The 14,211-nt window shown below is 55.6% G+C and overlaps 1 protein-coding gene across 3 annotated transcripts; it reads left to right on the top strand.

The window, feature by feature from the left end:
* Window positions 1-632: 632 nt before the first annotated feature.
* PLEKHF1 (pleckstrin homology and FYVE domain containing 1) lies at window positions 633-9,698 on the top strand. 3 transcript variants are annotated; one of them, XM_027516050.1, is made up of 2 exons: window positions 633-755; window positions 8,049-9,698. In XM_027516050.1, exon 2 carries the CDS (start codon window positions 8,063-8,065, stop codon window positions 8,900-8,902), a length of 840 nt encoding a protein of 279 aa, XP_027371851.1. In that variant the 5' UTR covers window positions 633-755; window positions 8,049-8,062; the 3' UTR covers window positions 8,903-9,698. The 3 variants fall into 3 exon arrangements, with proteins under 3 accessions (XP_027371851.1, XP_027371853.1, XP_027371852.1); XM_027516052.1 differs by lacking the exon at window positions 633-755 and adding an exon at window positions 798-998; XM_027516051.1 differs by lacking the exon at window positions 633-755 and adding an exon at window positions 5,380-6,176.
* Window positions 9,699-14,211: the final 4,513 nt, after the last annotated feature.

The raw sequence follows: 14,211 nt of genomic DNA, 5'->3' as shown, positions 1-14,211 counted from the left end.
CTCTGACGCTTGGACTTTCATTTCAGCTCAGTGTTGCGGGGTGGGTGGGGGAGGGTGGAGAAAGAGGACAAAACCGGTTGATAATGTTGGAGCTAGGTGATGGATACATGGAGTCCATTAGTCTCTTTCCTTCAGTGTATGTTTGAAAGTTTCCACTATACAAGTTTAAAGTATAAAATATAAAATGCTGAAGAATTTTAATATTATGATTATCAATCTCTCAATTGCTGAGACAGGACTATACCAGCCAGCAGCAGGGAGTCCCACCAGCGACGGCGGAAGGCACAGTAATGCCACCGCCTCCCTCCCCAACACCTTCCCTGGCCCAAAGGCCCCAGTTCGGTGAGTTCGAAGTCTCCTGGGGGCCGGAGTGTGGAGCGCGGTGGCGGAAAGGGAGACTGAGGGGCTTAAGTCTGGGTTGCCAGTCCCGGGAGAGAGCGACAAGGAAGCCCCACGCCCGCACCGCCTAAAGCGCCAACCTACTCAAACGCACCCGAAGTCTGGCCGCTCGGCACGCGCACATTTCTCTGGAACTCCGACTCCGAGAGTTGGCGTCCAGGCTCCGCCCCCGCCTCGCGCCCAGGCTCCGATAGGCGGAGCCGCAGGGGCGGGGGGCGTGTCGAGGAGAGTTGGAAGGCTGGGGCTTGGGCGGAGGGGGTTGGCCCCCTCCGGCAAGCGGAACGCGGCAGCCGAGTGCGATCTGTCTGGCCGGCTGCCTGGTGGGGCGCGAGACGCCAGGGGCCCCGGCTGAGGAGGTAAGGGTCACCAGCCAGGCCGGGGCGCCCGGAGCAAGCGGGCTTTCGGCCGACTGCCTCCCAGCTCCCCCGGGCTCCTCGTCTAGGTGGCCCCTGGACTCGGGCGGGGCGGTCGCGCGCCCGGTGCCATCTCGGATTCTGGCCCCGAGCAAAGGCACGGACCAAGGCGCTTATTGCTGGCTGGTGGGGCTGGAGGCTGGGCGGGGGCTGCCAGGAGCTCCAAGGACAGAGGGGTGAAAACGGGTAAGGGGGTCCCGACGTCGAGGCAGGGTGCCCGGGGGATGCAAGAAGTGAGAGCAGAAACGGTCTGGAGACGCCTGTGGGCGTTGAGGCCCGGGGCAGCAAGGATCTCAGCGCTCCTGCTGTCTGGGGAGGGTTCGGGGATTCCTGACTCACGCCATCGTGGGGGCGGCCACTCTTGGTCCCAGTCTGCAGGGTATGGAGCAGTGGGCAGGGGTAGTTTGGCCCAGGGAGGCGGGGAGGAGAGGCAGGGTGGTAGCGCTTTCCGGGTGGCCTGGGTGCTCGCTGGCCCTTGAAGCATCTGAGTTTGTGACTTTCGGTGGGAGTTGTCAAAGGAAACAAGGCCAGGCTTAATCTCCAATTTCACAGAGGAAGTACTGAGGCTGACCCAGAGAGAGGTGGCAGTTCCTTCCCAGCCTGGAATCACCCGGAATCTCCTTCCCTTTCTCTCTCCCTGAACACCTTTAAGAGCTGTGCAGGGGAGAGTTGTCATCCAGCCACTTTTTCAGATGGGAAAGTGGATGCCCTGAGTCACTTTGTAACTTGATCAGGGATATATTCGTTTGGAATTTGAACAGCATTGTTATCTCACCACCAGGGAGGTCAGAAGCCAGGGAAGAGGGGAGGATGATTGCTGGCGAATTTCCACTTAATGTTGGCATGTTCCTGGGCATGCAATTTCCACTGGGGTTGTCTCTGACTTCAGTCTGTGTCCCTGCACACATCAGCCCCCCAGGGCTGCCAGGATGGGCAATTGAGGCAGCCCAGCTGAGCTAAGGGACTTGTGCAACCAAGCCCACTACAAGGAAGGAAGGGCCTGGGCAGCTCAGCCAAGCTAATGGACCTGCCCAGGCCACCCCTTGACCTGGGTGGAGAGGGTTGGGGGTTGGAGATCAGGCATTTGGAGAGGGGCCCTGCCCTCTGAACTTGAGGATTTCGGATTCTGTCTTCAGCAGCTCATGGTTGTCTTGGAGCTGGGACTTTGGGCAGTGACTTTGATGATGGAGGTGGCACCTTCCCCAGTGGGGCTTTTGTGAAGAATCAGCATGATAATACTTGCAGTGTGCTTACCATTGTGTCTGGTGAGCTGTAAGCTCTCAGTTAATGGCACCCCTGGTTTATTTTCCGTATTACTATTCTTTTTATGGAGGAGGGCTTTCCAGGAAGCATAGAACTGGACAAGCCTAAGGGGTGGCCCCTCTGGAAGGAAAGGACACTTGGATTGTACTTGGAGAAAAACTCAGATCCTCATCTTGGCCTGTGGACCTGCAAGACTGGCTTCTACAGCACCTTTAACCTTACTTGTTACACCTCCTGCCTCCATAGTCAGGTCATTGAGCTGTTCCCTCAGGCCTTTGCATGGCTAAAATCCTTCACATTCAGGCTGGTGCAGGGTCACCTCCTCACCAGGCCTTTCCTGACCCCTCACCCTAGCCTTGCTCAGCACATCAGCTCTTTTCTTTGTGGCACTCACAATCAGAAATCACCTTGTTGATTTATTGATACTTTCTAGTCTGGCTGTCGCCCCAGGCTGTCTGATACTGAAAGGTCTGGTCCCTAGGTCCCGGCTGTAACCTGGTGCCTAGTCCTGCCTAGTAGAGCTGTGCCAGGCACACAGTAGGACTTTAGTCAATGTTTAGAAGGTAAAGTCAGGTAGGCATGAAGACAATGTGGTCCGGGTTGGGACTGGAGGGAATGAGGGTCAGGTGATACATCAGCCCTGCCCTAATCTGGGGAAGCCAAGGGATAGTCCAAAGGGCCAACACCCTGACTCCCTCTGTGACCTTGGCCAGGTAACTCCCTCTCTGATAAGCAATGTCCCCAACTGTAACTCTTAATGGAAGGATGGACCTGAGTGCCCCTCCCAGGTCCTACTATACAGGGTTCCCAGATTGGGGCCCCAGACAGCTCTTCGAATCTCAAAATCTGTGTCCAAGTGGAGGAGACTAGCTCCATCAGGACATGGCCCCATGTCAGGTGCGTCCCTGGAGCAGGCACATTATGCATTTGACAGTATGTGGTGGTATAGATCAGGGGTCTGCAGACTTTTTCTGTGAAGGGCCAAATGGTAAATATTCTAGGTTTTGCAGGCCAATCTCTGTTGCATGTGGGTATGTTCCAATAAATTGTTTTTAGAAAAGCTGGCAGTGGTTTGGACCTCGTGTAGATTTGCTACCTCTGGTGTAGATCATGTGTGACACCTCAACTGTCAGGCATAGAACCCTGGCCACCCAGTGATACTTGGAGCATGGCTTACTCACTGAGAGAGCCGTTGGCCTAATTCAGATGGTGGGATCACTGGTGTTCAGGAAGGCCAGCCCTGGAGCCTGCCCCACTTCAAAAACATGCAAGAAAGAGCTGGCCTGTTTACTTCTTTGCTCCCAGACACTGGCCCTTCATGAGTGTCCACCTTCTGTCAGCACTTGGGGTACCACACAGGGGTCAGCACAGGTTGTCCTGAGGCAGGCAGCCACAAAAGGAATGGGCACAGGCTCAGCTCTCCCTCCGCCCTGTGCTAAGGGAGGGCAGTTCACTTCTTTAGTGAGAAAAATAAAAAGAGGATTTCTCATCTGCTGGGAGGGGTGGGGGATGGGGAGGTGGGGTTGCTGCCACATTTACCAAGAAAATCTCCTGGGGTTTTCCCTGGGGGTCCAGTGGCTAAGACTCCACACTTCCCCGGCAGGGGGGTGCAGGTTGGAAATAAGCTGTTGACATGGCCAAGAAAAAAAATCTCCAGGCCATGTTAAACCAGGTGTGAAGTGAAGTTCTGGTTGTGGTGGCAGCTGTGGTGGGCGGATGTCAGGGAGCTCCCCAGGAGGATGCCGTCTGCTGGCCCCTGCTGGCCTCACCCCAGCTGCTACTTGCTGAAGGCCCCCGGAGGAGGAGACACGAAAGCCTTCCCACTACCCCGTCAGTATGTGGACTCAGCTCAGAGACCAGACCCCTTTCATGGTCACCAGGTACTCCCCATTCTTCCTGGGCCATGTTTTGCTGCCAACAGCTGAACGGGGTCTACCAGGGCCTGGAGGGGGTCTGTAAACCACTGACGAGGGACCCAGCAGCGTGGGGCATCCTGGGGCCTCCTACAAGGGACAGAGAGACAGTGTTACAGGCCCTCCCCTGCCCAAAGCTCTCCCCTTCATGGGCGCTGCCCCTCACTTCCTCCATGCTGCCCACCTGGGTAACATCTAGTCAGAGGTGGATTCTGGGCAAGTGTGCCTCCAGAGCTCACCCAACCCCACCAGGCCAGGGTTGCAGGGAGGTGGCGGGGAGGGGGGGGGACGCTTGCTCTTCTCTCCATAAAAAGTCCATCTGCCTCGGTGCTGCGTGTTAGGCCTCGGTGTGTGGCTACAAGATTGGGGTTTCACCCACTTCTGCTAGCTGGCGACGCCCAGGAATTTTGGAGGGAACAAGTGGTGTTCCATCCTGAGATGTTCATCCTAGCATGTCCTGCAGCCTGGGCCCTGCTGCTGTGTGCTCAGGGGAGGCCCAGGCAGGTCACCTACTGCGAGGCCAGTAGAGCTTACAGCTGTTGACCCAGACATTATACTGTAATTCTTTTCTTTTTGAAGACCTTATATTTAGAAAGAGAGAAAGAAAAAGCTCATGTTCCCACTTCCCAGAATTGATTGCTACTGGGACTTTATCACATATGCTGCTGCCTTTTTTTTTTTTTAATGAAAGAAATAAAATATTGTAGATAAAGCTGAAATCTTTGATCCAACATGCCTAATGATATTCAGATGTCCTCCCCCAGGCCATTTTTCTCCTGATCTTGCTTTGTGTCCATCTCTTTTTGTAAACCATCTTAACCATTTTTAAGCTTACAGTTCAGGAGTATTACGTATATTCCTATTGGTGTGAAATATCTCCAGAATTCTTTCCATCTTGCAAAACTGAAACTCTAAACGCATTAAATAACAACTCTCCTCTCCCTCTCACCCCTCCTCCCCTGCTCTTCCTCCTTCTCCACCCCTGGCCCCGGTAACCACCTTGCTACTTTCTGTTTCTATGAGTTTGACTACTATAGATATATCATATTAGTGGAATCATGCGGTATTTGTCTTTTTGTGACTAGCTTATTTTAGTTGGCATAATGTCTTCAAGATCCATCCATATTGTAGCAAGTGACGGGATTTCTTTTTAAGGCTGAATAATATTCCATTGCGTGTCCATACCACATTTTGTTTATCCATTCATCCATCAAGGGACCCTTGGGTTGCTTCCACTGCTTGACTGTTGTGAATAATGCTGCTATGATCATGGGTGTGCAAATGCCATTTGGAGATCCTGCTTTCAATTCTTTGGATAAATAATCAGAAGTGGATTGCTGAATCATGTGGTAGTTCTATTTTTAATTTTTAGAGGGGCCTCCATACTTTTTTCCCCAGTGACTGCACCAATTTACATTCCCACCCACAGTGCATGAAAGGTTCTAACTTTTCCACATTCCCCTGCCAACACTTATTTCCTGTTTTTGTTTTTTTTTTTGGTAGCAGCCATCCTCATGGGTGCAAGGCTCCATCCTGTCCACTTTTATTTACAGATATAGTTTGTGAACACTTCTTAAATGCATAATTTCTGCATACACAGGGTCAGATCGTTCTGCAGGGTGCTTTTTCCACTCAGCATTTGGTGTCTATTGTCGCTCCATGTTGACCCACGTGGACTGGGTGCTGACAGTAGCCCATTGTGTGAATGCACCCAGCTCACCCTTTGTTCTGCCCTTTCCCCTCTGCCAAGAATCTCTGTTGTCGCTGCCACGGGTCCCAAAGTCACTGCTGTTGGTGCCTCTCCCTCTGCTCTGCTCTGAGCTTCTCCAACGGAACCCTCATCTAGCCTGTCCCAGGGGTCCTGGGGGTGGCCTCTGGAATGTTGCCAGACTGTCCACAACAGGGACGTGGTGACTGGTCCTTATAGAATGGCCCAGGGCTGTCACTGATAATCAGCTGGGTTTGCAACATGCAGCCCAGTTCAGCAGCCTAAAAATAGTGGTTCTTACATCAGGTGGTGTGGACAGCACTTCTCAGGACAGCTTGTGGTCTGACAGCAGCAAGCGATACGCACCGCGGGGCTGAGCACCCCTGTTGTGTAATGCAGCCAGCCCCCGCACTGGCCCCACTTCAGCCTCCCACAGGTGGCCAGACTTACGGAACTGCAGTGTGGTGACCTAGAAACTCTGTGAGTGTGATCGGTTTGGTCAGGGGCGTGCTCTCTGCTTGTATGCACGTGGTGGTGGCGGCGGTGGCGGCGGCTGTGGGGTCTGCTCTCTTCTGCTTCCTCTTCAGAGACAGGAGGCGGTGGCTCATTCGTCCCACAGTGGGCCTGAGAGAACTTTGGTTCATTCATTCACTAGCCGCTCAGGAAGCACCTACTGTGTGCTTAGCACTGTTCCAGGTATTGGGGATACAGTGAATAAGAAAAGAATCCTGTTCTGATGGAATTTAGAAGTGGGTGAGGGAAATAGGAAGCATGCAAGCAAATGATGGATAGACAAGAAAATATCAGGTCCTGATAAATTCTGTGAAGAGAAAGCAAAATAGGGTAACATCCTACAGAAGGGGTTGGCAAACTTTCTCTGTAAAGACAGTAAATTTTAGGTTCTATGACCATGTGGTCTCTATCACAGCTCTCAGTTCTGTTGTTGCAGCAGGAAAGCAGCACAGACCACTGTAAATGAATGACATGGCTCTGTTCCAATAAAGCTTTATTCACAAAACCAGGCTGTGGGCCAGATTTGACCCTCAGGCCATGATCTGCCAACCCTTTCCTGGGTTGCGGGAGATGTTGCCTGAGTTGGGATTGTCAGAGAGACTCTTTCAGAAAGGGAGATAGCCTTGCTGGAGGTGTGTGGTGAGAAGTGGGGCAACTAGGACCAAGTGTGAGCGAGAAAAATGATGGAGCTTGCTCATTGGTTGAATGATGGGAGTACAGGAAAGAGGAGATTCAAGGATGAGTCCTAGATTTCGGGCTTCCACAACTAGGTGAATGGTGGTTTGTTTCTGAAAAGAAGAGGAGCTGGTGGGAGGGCACGGGGGCAGCTCAGGGGAGAGCTGGGACTACAGGCTTGACCTGGGTCAGCAGTGTTTGGGTGTCTTCAACGCTGTGAGTCTGGTGAGTCAAAGGGACAGAGCAGAGGAGGCCCAGGTGAGATCTGGGGCTACCACGTGGAGTGCTTGGCAGAGGAGGATAGAGGCCTCTTGCTCCTTGCGGGAGGGCTCTGGGCAGTGTGGTCTCCAGCGGTGCAGGCTCTGGGCTGCCTGATTCCTAACAGAGCCTCGGTTTCCTTCTGTCAACGGTAATTCTAAGAGCTAGGGTTGGTGTGAGGACAAGTTGAGACAGTCATAATTGACATGGAAGCACTCTGCAGTGGTGCCTGGGATGCTGGTGTTGGTGGTGTTCCATCAGAACAGGAGCCTTCTCTTATTCACTGCATCCCCAGTGCTGGAATGGTGCTAAGCACACAGTAGTTGCTTCCTGAGTGGCTCGTGAATGGGTCCACAGGCTGAGTGAGTGGATTGCAGGGTCTGTGATGCTTTGGCTTGGTAGATAGGGGAGCCACTGACCTTTGGGTTTGCAGCATTCCATTGTCTGGCATTCCCCAGCTGGTACAGGCTCCTCCTTCTGCCTGAGACAGGCCCAAAGCACTGGGTAGTTAGTGCTCCCGCGAGCCCCTGATGGGAGTTGGTGCTCAGTCAACTTGTCCCTTGGGCGGTGGATGGTGTTGAGGCTTGTTCTACCCTGTCTTCCAAGGCTCCCCAAGGGTTGAGCCTCCGCCCCTCCGCCCTCACTCAGTCACACATCTTTACTACTGCTTTCCCATCGTGGACCGGCTTCCACACACCCCTCACCTCCCAGGAACTCCATGTCTAAGGGGTGGCTCTGGAGCAGCCAGTTTCCTTGGTTGAGTGGCACATCTGGGCCTCCTGGGTTGCATAGGGGGTAATTAGTGGGTTGTCTGACCTATGGGTTGGGGAACTGGGGGTTGGGGGTGGTCTTGACCCCAAGCTATGTCAGAGCAAGCTGACACCTCCTCTGCTGCTCCTCCCACAGCCGAGTGGCCCAAGATGGTGGACCACCTGGCAAACACGGAGATCAACAGCCAGCGCATTGCAGCTGTCGAGAGCTGCTTCGGAGCATCGGGGCAGCCACTGGCCCTGCCGGGCCGAGTGCTGCTGGGTGAGGGCGTACTGACCAAGGAGTGCCGCAAGAAGGCCAAACCGCGCATCTTCTTCCTTTTCAACGACATCCTGGTGTACGGCAGCATCGTGCTGAACAAGCGCAAGTACCGCAGCCAGCACATCATTCCGCTGGAGGAGGTGACACTGGAGACGCTGCCGGAGACTCTGCAGGCCAAGAACCGCTGGATGATCAAGACGGCCAAGAAGTCCTTCGTGGTGTCGGCTGCCTCCGCCACGGAACGCCAGGAGTGGATCAGCCACATCGAGGAGTGCGTGCGGCGGCAGCTGCTGGCCACGGGCCTGCAGCCCAGCACGGAGCACGCGGCGCCCTGGATCCCCGACAAGGCCACGGACATCTGCATGCGCTGCACGCAGACGCGCTTCTCGGCGCTCACTCGGCGGCACCACTGCCGCAAATGCGGCTTCGTGGTCTGCGCCGAATGCTCCCGCGAGCGCTTCCTCCTGCCGCGCCTCTCGTCCAAGCCCCTGCGCGTCTGCAGCCTCTGCTTCCGCGAGCTGGCCGCCCAGAAGCGGAAGGAGGACGTGGAGGAGCAGGGCCTCGGGTCCCCCGGGCCGTCGGCCCACCTGGCTGGGGCCGTCTGCGGGGCATCCAGTGGAGACGATGATGACTCAGACGAGGACAGGGAGGGCAGTGGGGATGGGGACTGGCCCAGCCACGTGGAGTTCTATGCCTCGGGCGTGTCCTGGTCATCCTTCCACAGCTGACCCCAGGTCTGCAGCCATGAGGGAGGGCTTCCCTGGTCACTTCGGTCCAAGCAGATGCCTCTACCCAGACCCCTGAGAGGGCAGAGTTCCCCAAGCTACCCAGACCCCCGAAGGGCCCTCCCTACCCCAGGGGACCCTACCCCATGGGTAGTGGGCACGGCGGATGTGGCTCCTTTTCTCCGAACCCCCAGTGCCTCTTTTTGGATATTGGCATCCTTCTAGTTCCACTTAAGGTAATTACCTTTTCATTTAGCAAGCCCCAAATACCTAGGCCTCTTGGGAACAAATGTCCTTTCTCACCCCTTTGAGCTGTAGCTCCAGAATTAGACGATCCCAGGCACCTTTAGGGACAAGAGAGAAGGTAGGACTGGAGTGAGGTCCCTGTTTTCTGAGGCCTTCAACCACCACACCTGGCCCTGCCCCCTTGCAGGGAAGACTGTGGGTCCAGAGAGGCTTCCAGGAAACCAGCACCTACCCACCCACTCTGCTGATGCCCACCTGTCTGGCTGGGCCTTGTTAGGCGAGGCATGTGAGCTCACCCAGAGCAAGGCAGAAGACTGCCATGCTGTGGGTGCCCGCCAGCCCAGGGACTGTAGTCTGAGCTCTCCATGGTCCAGGGCGGCCTGCCCAGGCCTCTGGTCCAGTCTGAGCTCTCTCTAGGTATCTGATGCCTCTCAGTCCTGTCTTTCTCCCTCCCTCTGCTGGGGAAAGCAGTGTTTTCTGTTAGGACTCTTATTGCAAGTGACAGAAACCCTATCCATATGACTTAATAATAAAAAGAAAGTTTATTCACTCATGTGGTTGAAAAGTCCAGGAGTATTCTTAACTTCAGACGCAACTCTGTGATCAAGGAATGAAACCATGCTAGGTGGCCAATTCAACAACTGTCCACCACGCTGGGCATTCCTGAGAACGCTGGCAGTTCCAGTGGGCTCATATGTTCGCACCTCACCATGGCTGGTTCCCAGGAATGGAGCCCTGGCCATCCAGGCATTGTGACTATGGCCTAGCACCTGCAGCCCTGTTCACCTGGTGTGAGTTATCTAAACAGGCAGCAAGTAAGGAAAAGGAGCCAGCTATGTATGAGCCTTCCAGGTTTAAAGCTCTCCCATGTGGTCTCCTGCCCAGGCCTGCCCCTGGGTATGGTGCCATCGAGTGGGGAAATCCCAAGTGCAGCAAGCTGCCTTGCTCAGCAAATGTGTGTTGGGGCTAGAGCTTGAATGGCAGCCTCCTGATGCCTGGCCCGCACCCAGCCATGGAATTGTGGTCCTTCAAGACAGTCTCCTGTACGAGCCCCTCCCCCCATAGCCTGGCTGGCCTTAACCACTGTGGCAGAGAGGGGGTCACTGTCAGCTAGAAGTGGTGACTTTGGGGCCAGGAAAGCTCCCCCAGCCCACACGGTGCAGTGCCTGAAACCCCACCATCGGCTCCAGTCCCTGGGTGAGCAGTTGTTCTCCCGGCCCAGTTCTCAGTCATTCACTTGGAGACAGAACCCTGAAGATCTCCTTCGAGTGCTAGCTCTGATTCAGCAGGCCAGGCCCGCTGCCAGGGGTGGCAACACTCCAGCCGGCTCTTGAGTGGAGCCACTGCCATGAGGGAGAGCGAGAAAGGCAAAGTGTGAGGCACCCAGGGCCTGCCTATGGTCTGACCCGCAGGGCAGAGGGACCGGGTAGGAAGGGTCAGACATGCTTCCAAGAATTTACAAGCCCTTGGCCTCCCTGAGCCTCACAAACTGGTTCAGGCAGTTCTGCCTGGACAGAGGGCTCAGGGCAGGTTCAGGGTGCAGGGCAACTTGCTAAAGCTGGATCAGCTTGGAAGGCCTGGCCAGGCAGTTCTGTCCCTTCACCCAGAGTCGGTGCCCAGGCAGGGAGTGTCCAGATCTGGCCACCAGTCTCTTGGGCACTGCCCCACTCCCTGAGAACCTCTCTTGCCTGGTAAACAGGGAATAGAAGCACCAGGACAGCGTTCCTTTGGACAGGAGAGGATTTCCACAGCTGATTCCAGGTGCCAGCGGCCTTCTCATAGCTGCCTGCCAGAGGGGTACAGGGCACTGGGGCAGGTGAGGCTGTGCCCTATTCACCAAGCTGGGCAGGGGCTGGCTCTGCCCTCAGCCTTCCACCCTCAAGTCTGCTTCCCTTGTGACCCCAGCCACCAGACTGTGGCTTCCCTGAGCCCTGAGGTGTTAGGTCCTGGAAGGAGTCAAGGGCTCGGGTGGCCAGTAATAGCCTTTAGAGGCCCTTCATTCACGCAGACTCACTCATGGCCGTATGCTGTACCAGGGACTGGAGACAGCCTGAGTGAAAGGCTCAAGTTCTCAGCTCTCAAGGAACGTGCAGCCTGGCAGGGGAGACCGAGAGGTCCAGAAGCAGGTGGTATTGGTTCTGGTGTGAGCTGTGAGTGGGGCATGGACTGGGGCAAGCAGCATGCGGGAGGAGGGCAGTAATCGCAGGGGTGAGCTCACCCCTCACCCGAATGGTGAGATGAGTGACTGAGGCCAGGGGGCTAGGGTGGCATTCCAGACTCCACTGGGGGGAACAGCAAGTGCAGAGGCCGTGAGGAGGGGAGGAGCCTGTGTGTTCTGGAGCAGCTTGGCCAGACTGAAGCCGGGGGTGGGGTGGGGGGGTGGTGATGCACTGGAAGCTGCGGGAGCCTTCAGCAGGGTGGCAGGTCTGCTCTTTGCTTTCAGGAGCTTGCCCTGGTGCCTACGTACAGATGACTGAGTTGGGAGAGTGGCCAGGAAGCCTCCTGCTCCCCCTGAGGTCCCCAACGGGTGGCCTTGGCTTCTCTAAGGCCACATCTGCCTACCACAGTAGATGGCAGAAGGCATGCCTTGGCTGCCCTCAACTTATCCCAAAGGGCTGGCCCATGCCCTGTTCTGCAAGATGCTCTGATGATAACAGATGGTACCCTTGGAAGCAAAGTAAAAGCCCTGGGCAGAACGCTTGCCCTGGGTCAACACGTGAGGTGGAGCAGTGATCGGCTGCAGCCACTGAAGCTCGGAGTGGAATGTGCCTGAGGAGTCAGGACCTCCGGAAAGGGAAGACGTGGCTCCAGGTAGGGAAGGCACCGCCTTGGGAAACTCCATCTCTGACTCCTTTCGGTTTTGTTTCCCTTCAGAGACAACCTCATCAGCCTGACTTGGGTCAAGGGCCAGGCCAGGTCCTGGCTCCACCCTGCTTCACACCCCATCTGTCACCTCCCATCCCCCACCACTGTTCTTAGAAGGGGCTGCAGTACTCTTGCCTGGAAAATCCCATGGATGGAGGAGCCTGGTGGGCTGCAGTCCATGGGGTCACTAAGAGTTGGACATGACTGAACGACTTCACTTTCACTTTTCACTTTCATGCATTGGAGAAGGAAATGGCAACCCACTCCAGTGTTCTTGCCTGGAGAATCCCATGGACAGGGGAGCCTGGTGGGCTGCCGTCTATGGGGTCGCACAGAGTCGGACATGACTGAAGTGACTTAGCAGCAGCATCAGCAGCTGCGAGCCAGGCCATAGGGGTCTGAGCCTTCCTCACCCATCTCCCCAGCAGCAGGTGTCATCCAAGACTCGAGCTGCCTTCAGTCGGGGTCACACAGCTGACCCTTGCCCTTGGCCAACAGTGGAGGAAGAGGTCAGGAGCTCTCAGGCCGAATCAGTATCTGCTGCTCGTGGATGTTCTCTCCCCAGGATGATGCCTTAGGTCTGGCTGCAGGGCTGGGTCTGCTGGACCTCATCCAGGCCTTCACACTCTCTCCTGGGGCTTCACTTGCAGGCCTGGCAAGGGCACAAGAGCCAACTGTCCTGCCAGCCAAGTGCTCCAGTTCATCACCCAGGAATCTTTCCCCTCAGCTGGGCATGGACTCCATGTCCTTGCCAGCAGCTAAGGATGTTAACATTGCTTTGAGCCCTGGGAGGGCCTGCCTTGCCCCTCCTCCTCAGAGACGCAAGCTGGACGAGGGTCTGAGGGCCAGGCTCATGCATTTGAGAGGGCATGGAGCCCCCACCACCTTAGTGTTTCCTGGAGCGCCCTTGCTGGAAGCAGCCCAGATGGAAGTTGCTCCAGGTGGAAAGTGAACTTGCAGTGGTGACCTCAGGCCATTTTGGGACTGACACCCCTAGGCAGGGGTGCCATGTTGCTGCAGTACTCAGCTATTAGGGGAGGCCTCCTCAGGGAGTGAGCCCGTGGCCTCTACCTGTAAGTTTTGGCTGTTGGGATTTTTAGAGCTGAGTTTTCTTGAATAGGACCCACTGCATGTGTGCTAATAACATTTGGGTGCTCTCTGCCACAGGCAGGCAAGGGATTGACAGGACCCAAGGAATATTATCTCTCGTTGATGATGATGATGGTGGGTACTGGTGCTGATGGGAGCTGTGGCTGCCACTTATTGAGACCCACCTGTGCACTGGTTCCAGGGAAGCAGACCCAATCACACAAGGCTATCCTAAGGTCCCAGGACAGCTGTGTGGTCATGGAAGGCTTCCTGGAGGAGGTGGTGTTTGGTTGAACCTCAGAGAAAGGCAGGACTTTATTAGAGAGGGTGGTAGTCCCCATGAGGTCTAGGAGTCTGGGTCTTTTTGTTAACCATACCCTCGTCCCTGGCATTAAACATTTGTTGATTGAATAAATGAATCAACTAAGAAATGGGCTAGGGCGTTGGGGCAGAGGGGATGACAAGGAAATGGGAATTGGGTCTCACTCCTGGAGCCTCCAGTCAAGCTCTGGGTGAGAACCTTGGCCTCTTTCTGGAGGGTTGAGGACTAGCCCCTCCTCCAAGACACTGACTGTTGACCTCTCAGGCAGGGCAGGAAGTGCTCACCCACCCCTACCCAGGCAGAACTTTCTGGAAAGCTGTCATCACACCTGTTTGTAGAGGCCCCGTGGCGCCACTGGGGGTGTCATCCAGGTTGGCATCAGAGGATTTCTGGCAGCCTGGTCTTTCTCCTGCCCTAACCTGTTCCCTGGGACACGGACAGAAAGAGGCTGCAGGGGAGGCCAGGGCCTCTCTTGGCTTCAGCCGCTGGGCAGGGTGGGAGTGAGTGGGAGGTTGACCCGGTTCTCAGCCAGAACCCAGGGTCTCTCAGGCCACGCTCACAAAGCAAAGCAGTCACTTCCGCTGGCTCGCCTCTATCCCAGGCCTGCAGGAAGTGGCCTTTCTGAGGGCTGCACGCAGGGCAGGGACCTGGCTGTATCTGGGGCTTTTCCCACCTGATCAGCAGGCTCTCTGGGTTCCCCGAAGCCTCCCTCCTCAGAACCTGTAGGCTGGCCCATGCCTTTCCTGGTACCCAGGCCCTCATCTGTGAAGGACCCCCACTCTCCCCATGC

The sequence above is a fragment of the Bos indicus x Bos taurus genome, chromosome 18 (genome assembly GCF_003369695.1).
Source record: "Bos indicus x Bos taurus breed Angus x Brahman F1 hybrid chromosome 18, Bos_hybrid_MaternalHap_v2.0, whole genome shotgun sequence".
NCBI classification, from domain to species: Eukaryota; Metazoa; Chordata; class Mammalia; order Artiodactyla; family Bovidae; genus Bos; species Bos indicus x Bos taurus.
The sequence above is the reverse complement of the archived record's forward strand: the minus strand, read 5'-3'. Positions and strand labels throughout refer to the sequence as shown.

Bases quoted from the DNA above. Each gene is read 5' to 3' on its own strand.
- PLEKHF1 (XM_027516050.1), top strand. From the start codon at position 8,063: ATGGTGGACCACCTGGCAAACACGGAGATCAACAGCCAGCGCATTGCA.